We start from the raw sequence: 13,305 nt of genomic DNA on the forward strand, positions 1-13,305 counted from the left end.
AGCACCTGGCTCAGAGGAGGAACCTGGTAACAGGAGCAGCTGGTAGAGCAGCCAGTCCAGGTGGCTTGGTCAGGCATTGATTGACCATCAGGCACCCAAAGGATTGCCAGAGTACTCCTTAAGTATCTTGAGGTAGATTAGTTGATAAATGTCAGGCAGCTCTAGTCCTGCACCTTCTGGAGAGAGGACACAGCACAACACAATCCAAAACCATGACTGGTGCAACTTTGTGGCACTGGACAAAATTAATTTGGCAAAGGAAGCTGCCCCCGAAACTAAACTGTGCGGGCAGGAATGTATGAAGTTTCCTAAAATATCAATTAATTTTAAGATTGTTTCTTTTTCTTTTCTTTTTGTTTTACATTTATACCAGAGGTACCAACACATTCGTCCATGGGCTACACGCAGAGACAGCGGAGGCAGGCACAGTCTCAACAAGCGGATCCAATTTGTATTTCTCTGTCAGACGGATTTACCTCAGACCCAGCTAGTTGAATTACCCTCAGCGCATAAAAAGCAGGGAAAAGAGGCTTCTCATAGAGGAAACTGTAAGCGACAAACAGGGAGCGGCCCTGGTTCCCATGGAGCAAATTACCTCTATAGCAGTGAAGGGGGGCCGTTTGTAATCTGCCTGATAGGGAGAAGAGGGCTGGAGCCATGCAGGTGGAGGAGGAGAGAGAACGGATGGAGTAGCAACAATCAGTTTTTCTGCAGGTCAAAAAGTCACCATGCTTGCACTTAATCTGACTGGATTGATGTGTTCACACCAGCAGAACCAATTTTAGTTTTTAGATTTGTTGCTTGAACTGAGCGGAGCTTATTGTCCCCCATTTTACCGCCTCTAAAAAAATAGCTTTGTTTTGAAATCCATCCCTTACTCATCTAGAAAAACTGCCCTGTCAACAGCTCTTTGTTTAATATATGCACACCGCACATAAGAAATAAATTCTATTCTAGGAAATCATCTATTTATTTTTTTTTACATTTCCGTATCTTACTCATGCAAACTGATTAAAAACACAAAAGGTAAAACAATGTCACATTTGTTAAAGCAGCCTGTAGGGGTTTGCGGTAGATATTGTGGTGCTACAGGGAAGTTTGATGAACATATCTTTTTGAGGCACCATGAAACAATAAAGGCAGTAAAGGCCGTCATCATCTTCTAATATTCATTATAATTTCCCCAGCAAGGATGGCGCGAGTCTCCTCCGTAGCTGACGCCCTTTGACTTTTTCAGTCTTAAAATGACATTAGTCCACATTAAGCAGGGGTGCCAATTAACTTATAGCCTCCTCTGCCAAGTCATTACAGTTGTATGCGGTTTGTGTGCAATTCTTGATCGTAAACCTTAATGGAAATGGTATGCCCTTGGTATGAGATGAGGCGAGGCGTTCATATTAAAAACTTAAATGATGGACAGATTGTTTTCTGAGCAGTTTCACGGCAGTTTAACTGAATTTGATGCAGAGGAGGATTTCCGCAGCACCTTGTCTTTGCGGGAGTCGCTGCAATCTCGGGAGAGTAGTCCTACACACTTGCACTTAGACAAGGGCTGAAGATAGGTGCGCCCAATCTTCTAATGTAACCCCCCCGCGCTTCAATACAGTTGAAGGTGTTTGCAGGCGGGACAAGGGTTGAACATTACCTCACTCTGAATGCTTTCTGGGGGGGAGAAACGAGCGAGTAATTAGCTGATTAGAGGCCCGTCAGAGCAGCTCCGCTTCCAGCCAATCCCAGCTCACTCCGGCCCTCAGTGGAGAGGGGCGGCATGCGGACTGGCGCAGACGTTTGTAGTTTTAATGGTGCAGAGCGAAACGTGGAGGTGCGCTTAAGAAGAAGGGATGGCATAAAATAGCGTTGCAACAGTGATAACTTGTTGGTAAATGTTTTGCAGCAGAATTTGTTTTCAGCTTTTTATTTAATAAAGAAAAGACCGCAACTGCAGTGGTTTCGCTGTCTGCGTGCTGACGCGCGGCACAGGTGCGCACCTTCCCAGCTTTTTTTTTTCTCTCTTTTTCTTCAAAGCTTCAAAGTTTCACCGCTCGTTAAGGACGGCATGGAAAAGTCTAAAAACTTCAGAATCGACGCCCTCCTCGCCGATGAGACCCACCGCGGCGGTCGTGATCTCTCCCCGGGTCTGAGCAGCGACAGCCCCGCGGGCAGCCCGGTCTCCTGCCGCCGCTCCGACACCCCATCCCCGCGGGGTGCACACCTGCAGACCGGAATGATCCCCAAACCGAGCGTCCTGAACCTCCAGCACCCAGGCCTGGCTTCCCTGACACAGGGCGCCATTCCCGGTATGTACCCCGCGCCGATGTATCCGCTGAGCGCTCTGGGAGGCCAGCATCCAGCTTTCGCATACACCGGCTTCACGCATCTGACCCAGAGCTACCCGGAGCACCTGAAGGCGGCTGCCATGGCTGGATCTCTGCCCCTGGAACACTGGATCCGAGCCGGGATTATGATGCCGCGGATGCCAGATTACACCTGTGAGTATGAGCAAATGGGATTATTTCGAAAGCGCACGAACCAAATATTAAACTAAAGAAATCAAACAAACAAAACGAGGTTCCAAGAAAATGTCTTGTTTTAATTGCTTAGAATGATTGACGACATGGAGAGTTTTTTTTAAATATTATTATTATTATTATTATTATTATTATTATTATTATTATTATTATTATTATTATTAAACTGAAAGCGTTTGAATTTTTTTTCCTTTCAATCTTTCCAAAGCTGCACCATCCTTTAATTGAAATGTTAGCAAATCAGATAGCAGGACAGACTTTTATTTTTAAACTTTTAAACGGTTTATCCACTCGTTTTTATTTTCCCCTACTTGAAAAAAAAAGTGATATGTGTATCGTCTTGCATCCAGAGTATGGAGCCGGAGAGTTTGTTAGCCCTACATCGTCTCTCGCAGTTCAGTGCGTCCCCTTTTTACTGCTTATCCTTGTGTCATATTTTTAATTTTGTCTCATTTATTTCTCTATAAACGCCAACAAGATGGAAATTGTCTTTGTGCGACGAAGTAACTATAAACAAACACCTAATACGCACTGTAGTTCATCAATAAAACCCCAAAAGCCTTCATTGAATTTTCATTAAGTTAATGGCATGCCTGCGTTTTTATGGCCCCTGCGCCCGCTTCTGCTGCGTCCCCCCGTCAACAATAAACTGCAGTGAAGCTATTATAGTTAATGATGGCCACAGAGTGCTGGCATATGTGTCCCTGTTCCCACCCGCAGCATCAGAGTGAACTTTCAGTGTCCTTGGTGTTTTATAATTAAAAGCGCTGGCTGCTTTTGACCAAACATTTCATATATTTAACGATGTGAATTAATCAAAATTCGCTAACAAACTTCAAATACGTCTCATACCAAGGTTATTTACAACTCTGGAGGCCAATAACAAGTAGACATTTGATTGATAACTGATTTTCCTCTTCCAGCGGGCCCTCAGTCCGGCCTATTGGGGAAATGTCGCAGGCCTCGTACGGCCTTCACCAGTCAGCAGCTCCTGGAGCTGGAAAACCAGTTCAAGCTGAACAAATACCTGTCCAGACCCAAGCGCTTTGAGGTGGCCACCTCCCTGATGCTGACCGAGACGCAGGTAAGACAGCATCAGTTTGCCCACTGAGGGACCTGATTTCCTCAAAATCAGCTCTCCAGAGTGAAAAGGCCCCCATTCCATCTTTTTCCTTCTTGTTGTTATTATTGATTTTTTTTGTGACTTATTTTCAAAAGTCCTAGACTTTCACATAATGCACATCTGTATCGCCCTGTTAAAAAAAAAAAAAAACATGCTACATCCATATTGTGCAGTGATTGGTCCAAACCTTTGTACACTGTCTGGAGAAAGAATAATTGTAAAATCTAACTCATTTAGAGCCTTAACAAGAACAAGTCAGCAGCTGCTGGGTTAAGATATTGATTTTTCCCCTAAACCTTTGGTAAAGGTATTACACAGGCTTAAAAATAGTGTTAAATAAGCCACACAAACATGTTGCTTTATACATGGTAAAAACAAAGATTAATCTTCAGGTGATTCACGCCTCACAAAGTGTTGGAACCCCACAGTGTCTGTGGTTTCCTATTCAATTCAATTCAATTTTATTTATATAGAGCCAATTCATGAAACATGTCATCTCGAGGCACTTTACAAAGCCAAAATCAATCATATTACACAGATACTACTCTAAAACTATCCTGCCTTATTTATTTAGGGAAGCTTGAATATCTTCTGATTGTGCTACAGGCTTAATTAATACGTGAGAAAAGACGGTTGCATGTTTTCCCAAATCTACAACGATGTCAAGAATTTTCATCCCGTGCTGCTTTTGCATTGATATTTTTCTTACCCAAATCCATTTTGCATTATTTTGAATTCTCCTTTCATCCAAAGGAGATTTGATCCAAATGGAGGGGGTCAAAAAGAAATATAATTCTTCTTCTTGAAATTTCAGACACAGTGATGTTTTTAAAATGAAATTTAACAAATCTAAGAACAACTGCTGTCATACAGATCTAAATAATAAAATACATGGACATGAGAATCCACCAAAACAAATTTTGGACCATTGTTCAGCTGTATTGAAAACATCTACCATGTGCCATTCCCCCGGCAGGTCAAGATTTGGTTTCAGAACCGGAGGATGAAGTGGAAACGCAGCAGGAAAGCCAAGGAGCAGGCCTCCGCCTCCGGCCAGGTGGAGGCAGAGCGGCTGAGAGGTGGAGGAAAAGCGGCCAAAGACAAATCAGACGAGACCAGACGGGCTTTAAATGTGGACGGCAGGCGGGTTGAGTATGGGCTGGAGGATGTAGAGGAAGGGGAGGAGGAAGAGGAGGTAGATGAAGAGGATGGAGAAGAAGACGATGAGGAGGAGGAGGAGGAGGAGGAGGGAAGCCAGCATGGGTATCGTATCACCGTGAGCAACAAAGTGGGAATGTCACGGTCCACGGACTACTTGCAGCACAGCAGCAAGCTTGGGTACGACTCCCTCAGCCCGTTCTCTGACGACGAGCTGGAGGGGGTGCAGGTAGGAGGGGGAGACCGGAAGATCGGAGCAGGATTGTGAGCAGACCTTGAATGTTGCAGAGAGATTTCACCAAGAGATTTGACCCCCCCAAAAAGCATCTGTTTGTGTTTGCTTCAAAAGACAATTTCCAAAATCTGAAATGTGTCTGTTTCCATCTTCATAGAGAGACACTTTCTTTGGTTCACGCGGCACATCCTGGACATGAACTAATTCATGGGTTTCAAACGATTTGAATTAAATCCCTTTACGTACTGTAAATCTTGCAGCATGCAGAAAAAAAAAATTTGCTATCACCCAGAAGATCTTTCAGTAATTGTTTGGCGACATCCTGTTTGTTTCACCTGTTGACAGCTGGAGCTCCAGCCTGCAAACACACTGTATTTTTTTTGTTTTTTATAACTGAAGGATGCAAAGAGAACCTGAGGATGAACAACTTGTCCCGGGTGCAGGATTCATGAAACTGAACAGGTTGCATGGTGCTGCGACATGAACATCACGCGTGTTGCATTTGCTTTTGTGTAAATATCACTGTAGTTCTGCCATTGCTGAAGTTCCTGAATCCATTCTTGTTGTTTACATGCAAGTGAATAGACTTAACTTATTTGAATGATTGCAAAGATTAATTAGAAATGTATTTATGTCAAACTTGTCTGTGGTGCAACTGTGAAATAAAAAAAAGTGAAAGCAACATACAGCATTTTTTTTTCAGTCATTTGACAGTAGTTATTCATCTGTGACAAGAAAGGCATAATAGTTCACAGCAACAAAACAATAATGGTAATATAGTACCCAATTATATTTACCACTCAGACTTAATCTATAATTAGGCCAGAACAGAAAGAGTTTGAAGGGATTGGAAAAAGGTGAGCTCTTAATTCAGCCTCCCCAGTTAGAAATGTCCACTCTTTGAAGCCAAAACAATAACAGGTAAAACAGACTTGACAGAAAACTTTTAAGTCTGTTGTGTCGAAAGAGAAATTCGCAAAACGCTGCGGCAGGAGCATCTGCATCCGATGGTCTGCTTTAGAATCGGGGGATGACTTGCAACGAAAGCAACGGTTCTGTTGTGGCAGCATGGGGAGCTTTTTCGCCTCGCTGTTTATAGTCAGTAATGTAATTTTTTGAATGCCTTAGCATGCCTGTTATTAATTGTTCATCAATGCATTGTACTCATCTGCTTCCAGCAGTGAAATGCACCATGTCCCAAAGGCCAAAACATCTAAAGCTAATTTCCTAGATATGGGAATGCTGCAGATTAGGGTTATGTTAAATAATATCAGTATGCCATTCAATCACCCCCCTTCATATTCTAGATGAAATCACCCAAAATCCATAAAGCATCTTTTTTATTGAGTCCTCCCTGTTATGAATAATGGAATCAATGTTAACATTTATTATTATTTATCACCCCAGTATAGATAGTATTTACAGCAGTGGTGACCAAACATATTGCCCCCACACCCCCCACCTATATTTTTTTAAACCAAAAGTTTTTTAAACTGCTGAACAATAAATTAGGCATTCAGTATTTTGATAAGACAAATACAATAGTCGGGTTGTTTGTAGAAATGGGATATGTAAATTGTGGTAATGCAAAACACATGGTTGTAAATAGACAATTCAACAGACCTAACATTTTACATTGTGAGAAGATTTTAATATATTGGTAATAATTTGGCACTAATTAAAGATTAAAAGTCTCCATCTGCATCAACCACCTGTGCTGGGAGGCAGAATTTGTACAATTCTTGGATTCCTGTCGGGAGCCCCACAAAATCAGTCCAGGGGCCTCAAATAGCCCTCAGGCAGCTCTTTAGACAACCCTGATTTACAGTCATTTTCACCAAATTACAATATGTGTTCTGTTGAGGTTTGTTTGTCATTTTAAAAGCAACTTGTAAAAATAATGAAGGTTTAGGTAGTTTTAGGTTCCTGTGGATCCTGCAGTCTGTTTATGTTTTGCACTTCTTTGGTATTGTTTATTTATTTGTTTATCTGTAGATTCTTGTTTCTGTCATTTGGTAGTTTCCTGCTCATTATCATTTTAGTAGTTTATTTTTGTTTGGTAGATCCTCATTTTCCCGCCTTTCTTTAGTTTAGCTAATGGGTATTAATTACTCAGTGGTGTTTACTGATAGCCAAATAATTAAACTAATGAATCGGAAGTCAAGCAATCAAAAGCCTGATGGTGAGCGGTCACATGGGGCCATTTTCATAAACAGCAGCAGCACACTGAGTGCGCTCAGCTACGGCTGGGTGTTTTACTGGGCACCCGTGTGATTAAGGAGCAGATCAGCATGTGATGAGCGGTCGTTTTTAGCCCAGGCTTTACCACAATCACCTGCTTTTACTGTAAGATTAAATGCATTCATGCCTCCTCTGGCAAAGAAAAAGACAAAATCCAGACATGTAAAATGATTGCAAATTTTCTTGAGTTTGCGCCTAAAATCTATTGCTGTAAATCTGATTAAACCAGAAACAGTCCAGCTGTCCTAATGGGAAGTTTTCACCCTGTATTCCTGTTTGCAACTGGATGCGTTCTGCAACAGTCATGCATTTGGCTTGCATTTCATAGAGAAATTATTCTGAAATGAAATCCTTTGATTTCTGCCTCGGATTATTTTTTTAATTCAATAGAATTAAATATTAAATTACTTCTACCACGGGATATTATTCATAGCACGTCCCCAATATTGAAAATAAAGTGTTGGACGGGCAATAAAGCGAATAACATGCACTGTAAAAAAAGTCAGTAAAATATACAGCAAAACACCGTCAAAGAGCAACAGTAAAAGACCGTGAAACCAAAAGCGGTCTTTTACTTTAATAAATACATTAAATAATGATTAATCAAGTGACTGGAGAAAACACTGAATATTACGCTAAGAAAATATAAAACTCACAGTGATTCGCTGTGAAAATTAATAAATATGCATACATTTTAAAAGAAATTGTCGTACAGACAAAAATGTCCAAAAACATTAATTTTTACGACATTATTTGGATAAAATCACAGGTTATTGAGTTTTGCACATTAGAATTTACAGGAAATACTTGTTGATTGTGAAGCAAGCACAAACTTTAATTTTAAAGAAGCAAATGGTTTAAAATATAGTCCATTGTAAAAATGCCAAAAGTGCAATTTTGTAAAAACGCTAAAAGACAAAAAAAGAAATTGACCTTTGTTATAGAAAACATTTAATCTCCGCTAATGACAAGATATTCAAATAAACAAATTGCACCCTTTGTAATGCTTCTTAATTTTCTGTTTCATTTTTAAAGAAAAATGAAAAAATAGAGTATGATTGAAGAAAGTTCTTGTTACATCTCTCTTTGCAGGTGATTAAGCAGACTGAAAGCGTTCTATTATTTTCTCCCTTTTATCTCCTCTTTCTTTCACCTTTTCTTCATTTTATTTGCTCTTCTACTTACTCACTGTAGTGTCCATATAACTTGAAAAACTCCTTGCATGAATTATAATAAAACTATTTACATACATAAATCAAGTGAAAGTAAAATCTGTTGAGCTCTTTTTGGCATTAAGACAACAATTCTTATTGCCACATTGCCGGACAGGACACTGTTAAGAAAAAAAAAAGAATATGAGTTCTTAAAACTGTAAATGTAGATAACGTTTTGTCTACTTGTCTTTTATTTGTGCTATAGAAGTTTTGATATTCATTGCAAGCTAATATTACCAATGCAGAATGCACACCTACTTGAGGGCCCCTAAGACCTTTTTTTTTCATGAGAAGTTATAATTTCTACATGATCAAAGATAATGTCAAAATATGCACTCTGTTATCATAAATCTTAATTACTACACTGAGATAAAAATTGTGTGTGCATGCAAAAAAAATAAAAAACAATTATTGCTCTTGGGGACCCTCTTGTAGCCCTTGGATCTTAAGCAGATGCTAAGTTTGCTTCTGCCTCGGGCAGGCACTGAATATGCAGATTCCAATGACAACAGCCCCATTTCCACACAATTCTGACTTAACATTGTTTCCCCTGCTCTTTTATGTCTCATGTCGCCTTTGGTGTGTCCATTTTAAATCTAGAGTTGGTGTGATGGTTGCTGATTTACAGCTGAACAGCTGTTTTTACTATTTGAAATCACATTACAAGTCTTTTACTGTGACACTGTTTGCCCTACCTTAGCGGCAAGGGGCGTTGCTCATGAGATGGTGACGTCACGTGCGCGGTACGCCATTGCAGAGCGCTCAAAGAAAAACATATTTTCCCTCCTCTTTTTCAAAGCTGTTATCCAATTAGCGACCTTACTGAGCGTTTCCACCAATAGGGTGTCGCGCTGCTAAGCTGTGCGCAGCTTGCTCGTTTGCCCGGAAGAAGAGACAGCCGCCATCATTTCACCACCACGCAGCTTCTGACCTCATGCCACCGCTGTTGCGCCGCAAAAATATTTTAGTTTTCTGACGTTTTCTTCCCCTGGACTGCCTAAAACAAATACGTGAGGTGAGTACATCCGTCTTTTTTGGGTGTTTTAGACGCCGTTCTAATTTAATTGTTTCCTGAAGCTTGCCAGGTCTGTTGACTATCTTATCAGCTTTATTGAAAACCCACCAGTACAGTTTTGACCGAGCATTTATTTTTTAAGAATTTATTGCTCTGAGTGTGTGTGAAGTTGGCTAAGTGGACGACATGTTGAGGTGTAATTTCTGTGGCAAGGTGGTGCAGTCATCAAGGGGCTATGTGCTTCACTGCAAGCTTCATTGTAATGAGTCATGTTGTGTTTTTAAGTGCAATAAAACTGACTACAAGCAAACGTTTTTTAGGTATGGAGCACTTAAGGCTACATTTTTATCAAAGACACACTGGCCCTACCAATATTACGGTTTTTAGGCAAGTTACCTCTTTTAAAAGTGCAATGAATATGTGCCAACACCAGAGCCAAGATGCTAAAGAGCTAATAGCTCATCTGAAGAGCCATTTTGTAAAAGGTCATGTGGTTACTTGTCCAGTCAAAGGATGCACAAGTACCTTTAAGGTGAAGTCATCTTTTACTTCCCATATGTCACAGTTAGTGATTTTATATGGAGATTCTGAGTGTCAATCATTAGTGACTGCATCAGTGTGTCATCTTTTAAAAGTGACGCAAGTTTACTCAAAATTTTTGTTAAAGTCTGATTTGATACAGAAATCAGAGGAGCCCTCTACTGAGTCTCCTTCTGATGTTCTGTGTGACATGAGTGATGGTAAGTTATTTAGGTCTAATGAGTTCTTTAGTCAAAACCTGTCACGTCTCAAGCTAATACTTTACCAGGAAGCCTTTGAGGTTGTTAACCCTTTGGGCTCTGCAAGAACAAAGCACAAGATTTGTGTATGTATCTTTGGCAAATTTGCCACTTCATGTCGGTTCAGATTCGGACCACATGTCCCTTGTATTACTTTGCAGGGAGAAGGATTTCACAGATTTTGGTCATGCCAAGGTCTTTTCAGAATTACTATCAGACAATGGGATTGCTGGACCAGATGAAACAAAAGTAAAACGAACATTATTTTGTATTGCTGGAGATAATCTGGGTTCTCACTGTATTGGTGGCTTCTCTGAAAACTTAAGTTCCTCCAAGTACTTCTGCAGGTATCGCCTGATTACCAAATCTGAATTTCAGGGTACTGATCCAAATGTGTGTGGACCACGGCGTACCAGAGAAAACTACAACTCTGCTGTGAACCATCTGCTAATCAACAATACAACAGACGTTGATGGAGTAAAGTTTGGGTCAGTATTCAATTCTTTGAAATACTTCCATGTTTGTATGCCAGGCTTGCCACCATGTCTTGGTCATGATATCTTTGAGGAAGTTTTAGCTTACGATGGGGCACTTTATCTTAAATATTTCATAAATAAAAAGAAATGGTTAACTTATTCTACTCTGAATCAACACATCAAGCAGTTTAGGTACCATGGCTCTGATGCTTCTACAAAACCATGTGAGGTCGACACACCTAAGATAGTTTCTCAGTGTTTTTTTTTTTTTTTTTTTTTTTTTCGGTTTTAAGGTGGTGACACAGCTAAGACCTGCATATCTTTTCAAGGTTAGTGAATATATTTCTGATATATTATTAATTTGTCAGCCGCCTGAATCCTATTTTGTTTTTTGTTTTGAACAGAAAGTTGGTGTTCCTGACATTTTCAAACCCCCAAGTTTAAACAACGTCAAGAAATTAATTCTCAAGGACTTCAGCATTGTAAGTACATGGTGAGATTTCAAGTGGTATAATTTTTTCCTTATCTTTTCTAACGACTTTCCAAAAAATTAATTTTGTCTTTTTGCCCTACAGCTGTGTTGTTGTGAACATCATCAGAATGAAGAGAATGAGAAGCAAACCAGTGTCAAGAAGATTACCCACTAAAGACGGAATCAAACCTTGGCAGGACATTTTGCGGTATGTTTCAGTATTATGGCTGCTTGGCTTTTAATGTTTTACAAAGGGACCGTAGTCATTTGATTTGTGAAATGTATTCTATGCATTTTAGCCTCTGTGGTTCAGTTTCACACAGCTACATTTTGGTATACCGTTTTTTTTTTTTTTGGTAGATGTATTTGTGTTTACCTTTTTGACACTAACAGTTCAATATCTTTCATAGTTGAAAAGTTAACACTTTCCTAAACCTAAGTAGTCTGGATAAACCTCAGCCTAAAGAGAAAAATTCAAAAATATCACATCATAAAGGGCTTCGCATCTAAATTAGATACTTGCTTATTCACTTAGCTATTAAATTAAGTTTCCAATAGTGCATACAATTACAAACTAGGGATGTTCCAAGTTTTGTCCTTCCTATACACTACCAATGTTCCAACATTGAGTTTTGCCCAATACCAAGATTGAACTGATACATCAGCACAAATCTACTTCAATCACTAAAAAGTATGAAGTATGTTTGACTTCAGTCAAGTCCACAAGCAGAGATTCAATAAGAGGTAACCAATGGTTTGTTCAAAATAGTTTGGCAGAAAATGCAACCATTAATCCAGGTCTATCAGGGTATTTGTCCAGATGAGTAGTTCCATACAATAAAGGAAGCAAATATGTATTTATCTAATTTGAAATTAATTGCATTGTTTTGAAAAAATAATTTCACCAAACTAAAACTGAATACATTTGCATTGAAATCTCATTTTGTTGTTGAAAATTAAGTTTGACTAATTACATTCACTTTAATCATATAGTGCCCTTTTACAACAAATATTGTCTCGGGGCACTTTACACAAAGTCAATGTAATTCAGTGATCCAGATTCCATTTTTAAAGTCCCTTCATTCCAAATAATCAAGTTATTCCAGAACAATTAAGTCTAATACAGTTTCACTACAATTAGTTAGGTTAACAACTAAGGGATCCCAGTAGATTGCATCGAGCCACCGACTTGCAATCTATCCCACTGAGCAAGCATATAGCGACAGTGGAGAGGAAAAACTCCCTTTCAACAGGAAGAAACCTCCAGCAGAACCAGACTCAGTGTGAGCTGCCATCTGACGCCATCGACTGGGGGTTTGGAGGACAGAAAACACAGAAGGTGTTGGCTGAGCTACTGTTGCCACCAGCATATCTACAGAGCTCACTCAGAAGAACCTAAGCCACTCAGATAAATGTAAAAATCTATGGAAAGGGCTATTTTTTTCACAGGACATTACAGTTCAAGGGTTTATAGTATTTATTTTTTCTACAGTGATTCACAGTGAAAAAAAATGTTTTTAGCTGTAAGATTTAACGTCACCAAAACAATGGACCGTTTTGTCTTATACGGATGCCCCTTTTTTTAACGGTACATTCCTGGCAACCACAGCTGCTGGTATTTTACTGTAATTTTGACTGTTTTTTTTTTTACAGTGTGTGTAGGCGTGTTTAGAAGGGGGGAAAAAACATGTGTGCAAAAACTGTGAGCATAGTGTGTGAATAAAGTACGGTGGTGATGCAAGTGAGTCATCAGGATATGATTGGTATAGTTTGTGTGTTTCTTTTTGTGTTGTGTTGTTTAACAAAGGAATAACCCAACACTAATTTGTCTCACCTATGATATGGAGGCTGCTTAGTGGAAACTGCAAAAGCTAAAATCAATTTAATCTCTTCCACAGTGGAGGAGACGATGAACAGGAAAAGATGGTGCAGCAACAACTGGTCAAAATCCAGCAGACTCGCTGATAGCAACATACCTACAGACAGGGCCCCAAAACTGGCTCTAGTCCAAGAATTTCAGTAAACAAATTAAATAAATGAATAACACATTAAACTGATGTGCTT

At 39.7% G+C, this 13,305-nt stretch overlaps 1 protein-coding gene and 1 long non-coding RNA gene across 3 annotated transcripts; both read left to right on the plus strand.

The window, feature by feature from the left end:
- The first annotated feature begins 1,740 nt into the window (after window positions 1-1,740).
- On the plus strand, window positions 1,741-5,720 carry mnx2b (motor neuron and pancreas homeobox 2b). The gene is made up of 3 exons (XM_012874384.3): window positions 1,741-2,489; window positions 3,452-3,612; window positions 4,628-5,720. Exons 1-3 carry the CDS (start codon window positions 2,057-2,059, stop codon window positions 5,075-5,077), a joined length of 1,044 nt encoding a protein of 347 aa, XP_012729838.2. The 5' UTR covers window positions 1,741-2,056; the 3' UTR covers window positions 5,078-5,720.
- A 3,270-nt stretch (window positions 5,721-8,990) lies between these two features.
- On the plus strand, window positions 8,991-13,294 carry LOC118559268. Of its 2 annotated transcripts, XR_004928736.1 has the most exons (7): window positions 8,991-9,514; window positions 10,455-10,542; window positions 10,672-10,781; window positions 11,063-11,098; window positions 11,174-11,251; window positions 11,345-11,449; window positions 13,140-13,294. It is a non-coding gene; the product is annotated as an uncharacterized LOC118559268 (long non-coding RNA). The 2 variants fall into 2 exon arrangements; XR_004928735.1 differs by lacking the exon at window positions 10,455-10,542 and having other exon boundaries at window positions 9,000-9,514.
- The last annotated feature ends 11 nt before the right edge of the window (window positions 13,295-13,305 follow it).

Source organism: Fundulus heteroclitus, unplaced genomic scaffold (genome assembly GCF_011125445.2).
Source record: "Fundulus heteroclitus isolate FHET01 unplaced genomic scaffold, MU-UCD_Fhet_4.1 scaffold_258, whole genome shotgun sequence".
Classification (NCBI taxonomy): domain Eukaryota; kingdom Metazoa; phylum Chordata; class Actinopteri; order Cyprinodontiformes; family Fundulidae; genus Fundulus; species Fundulus heteroclitus.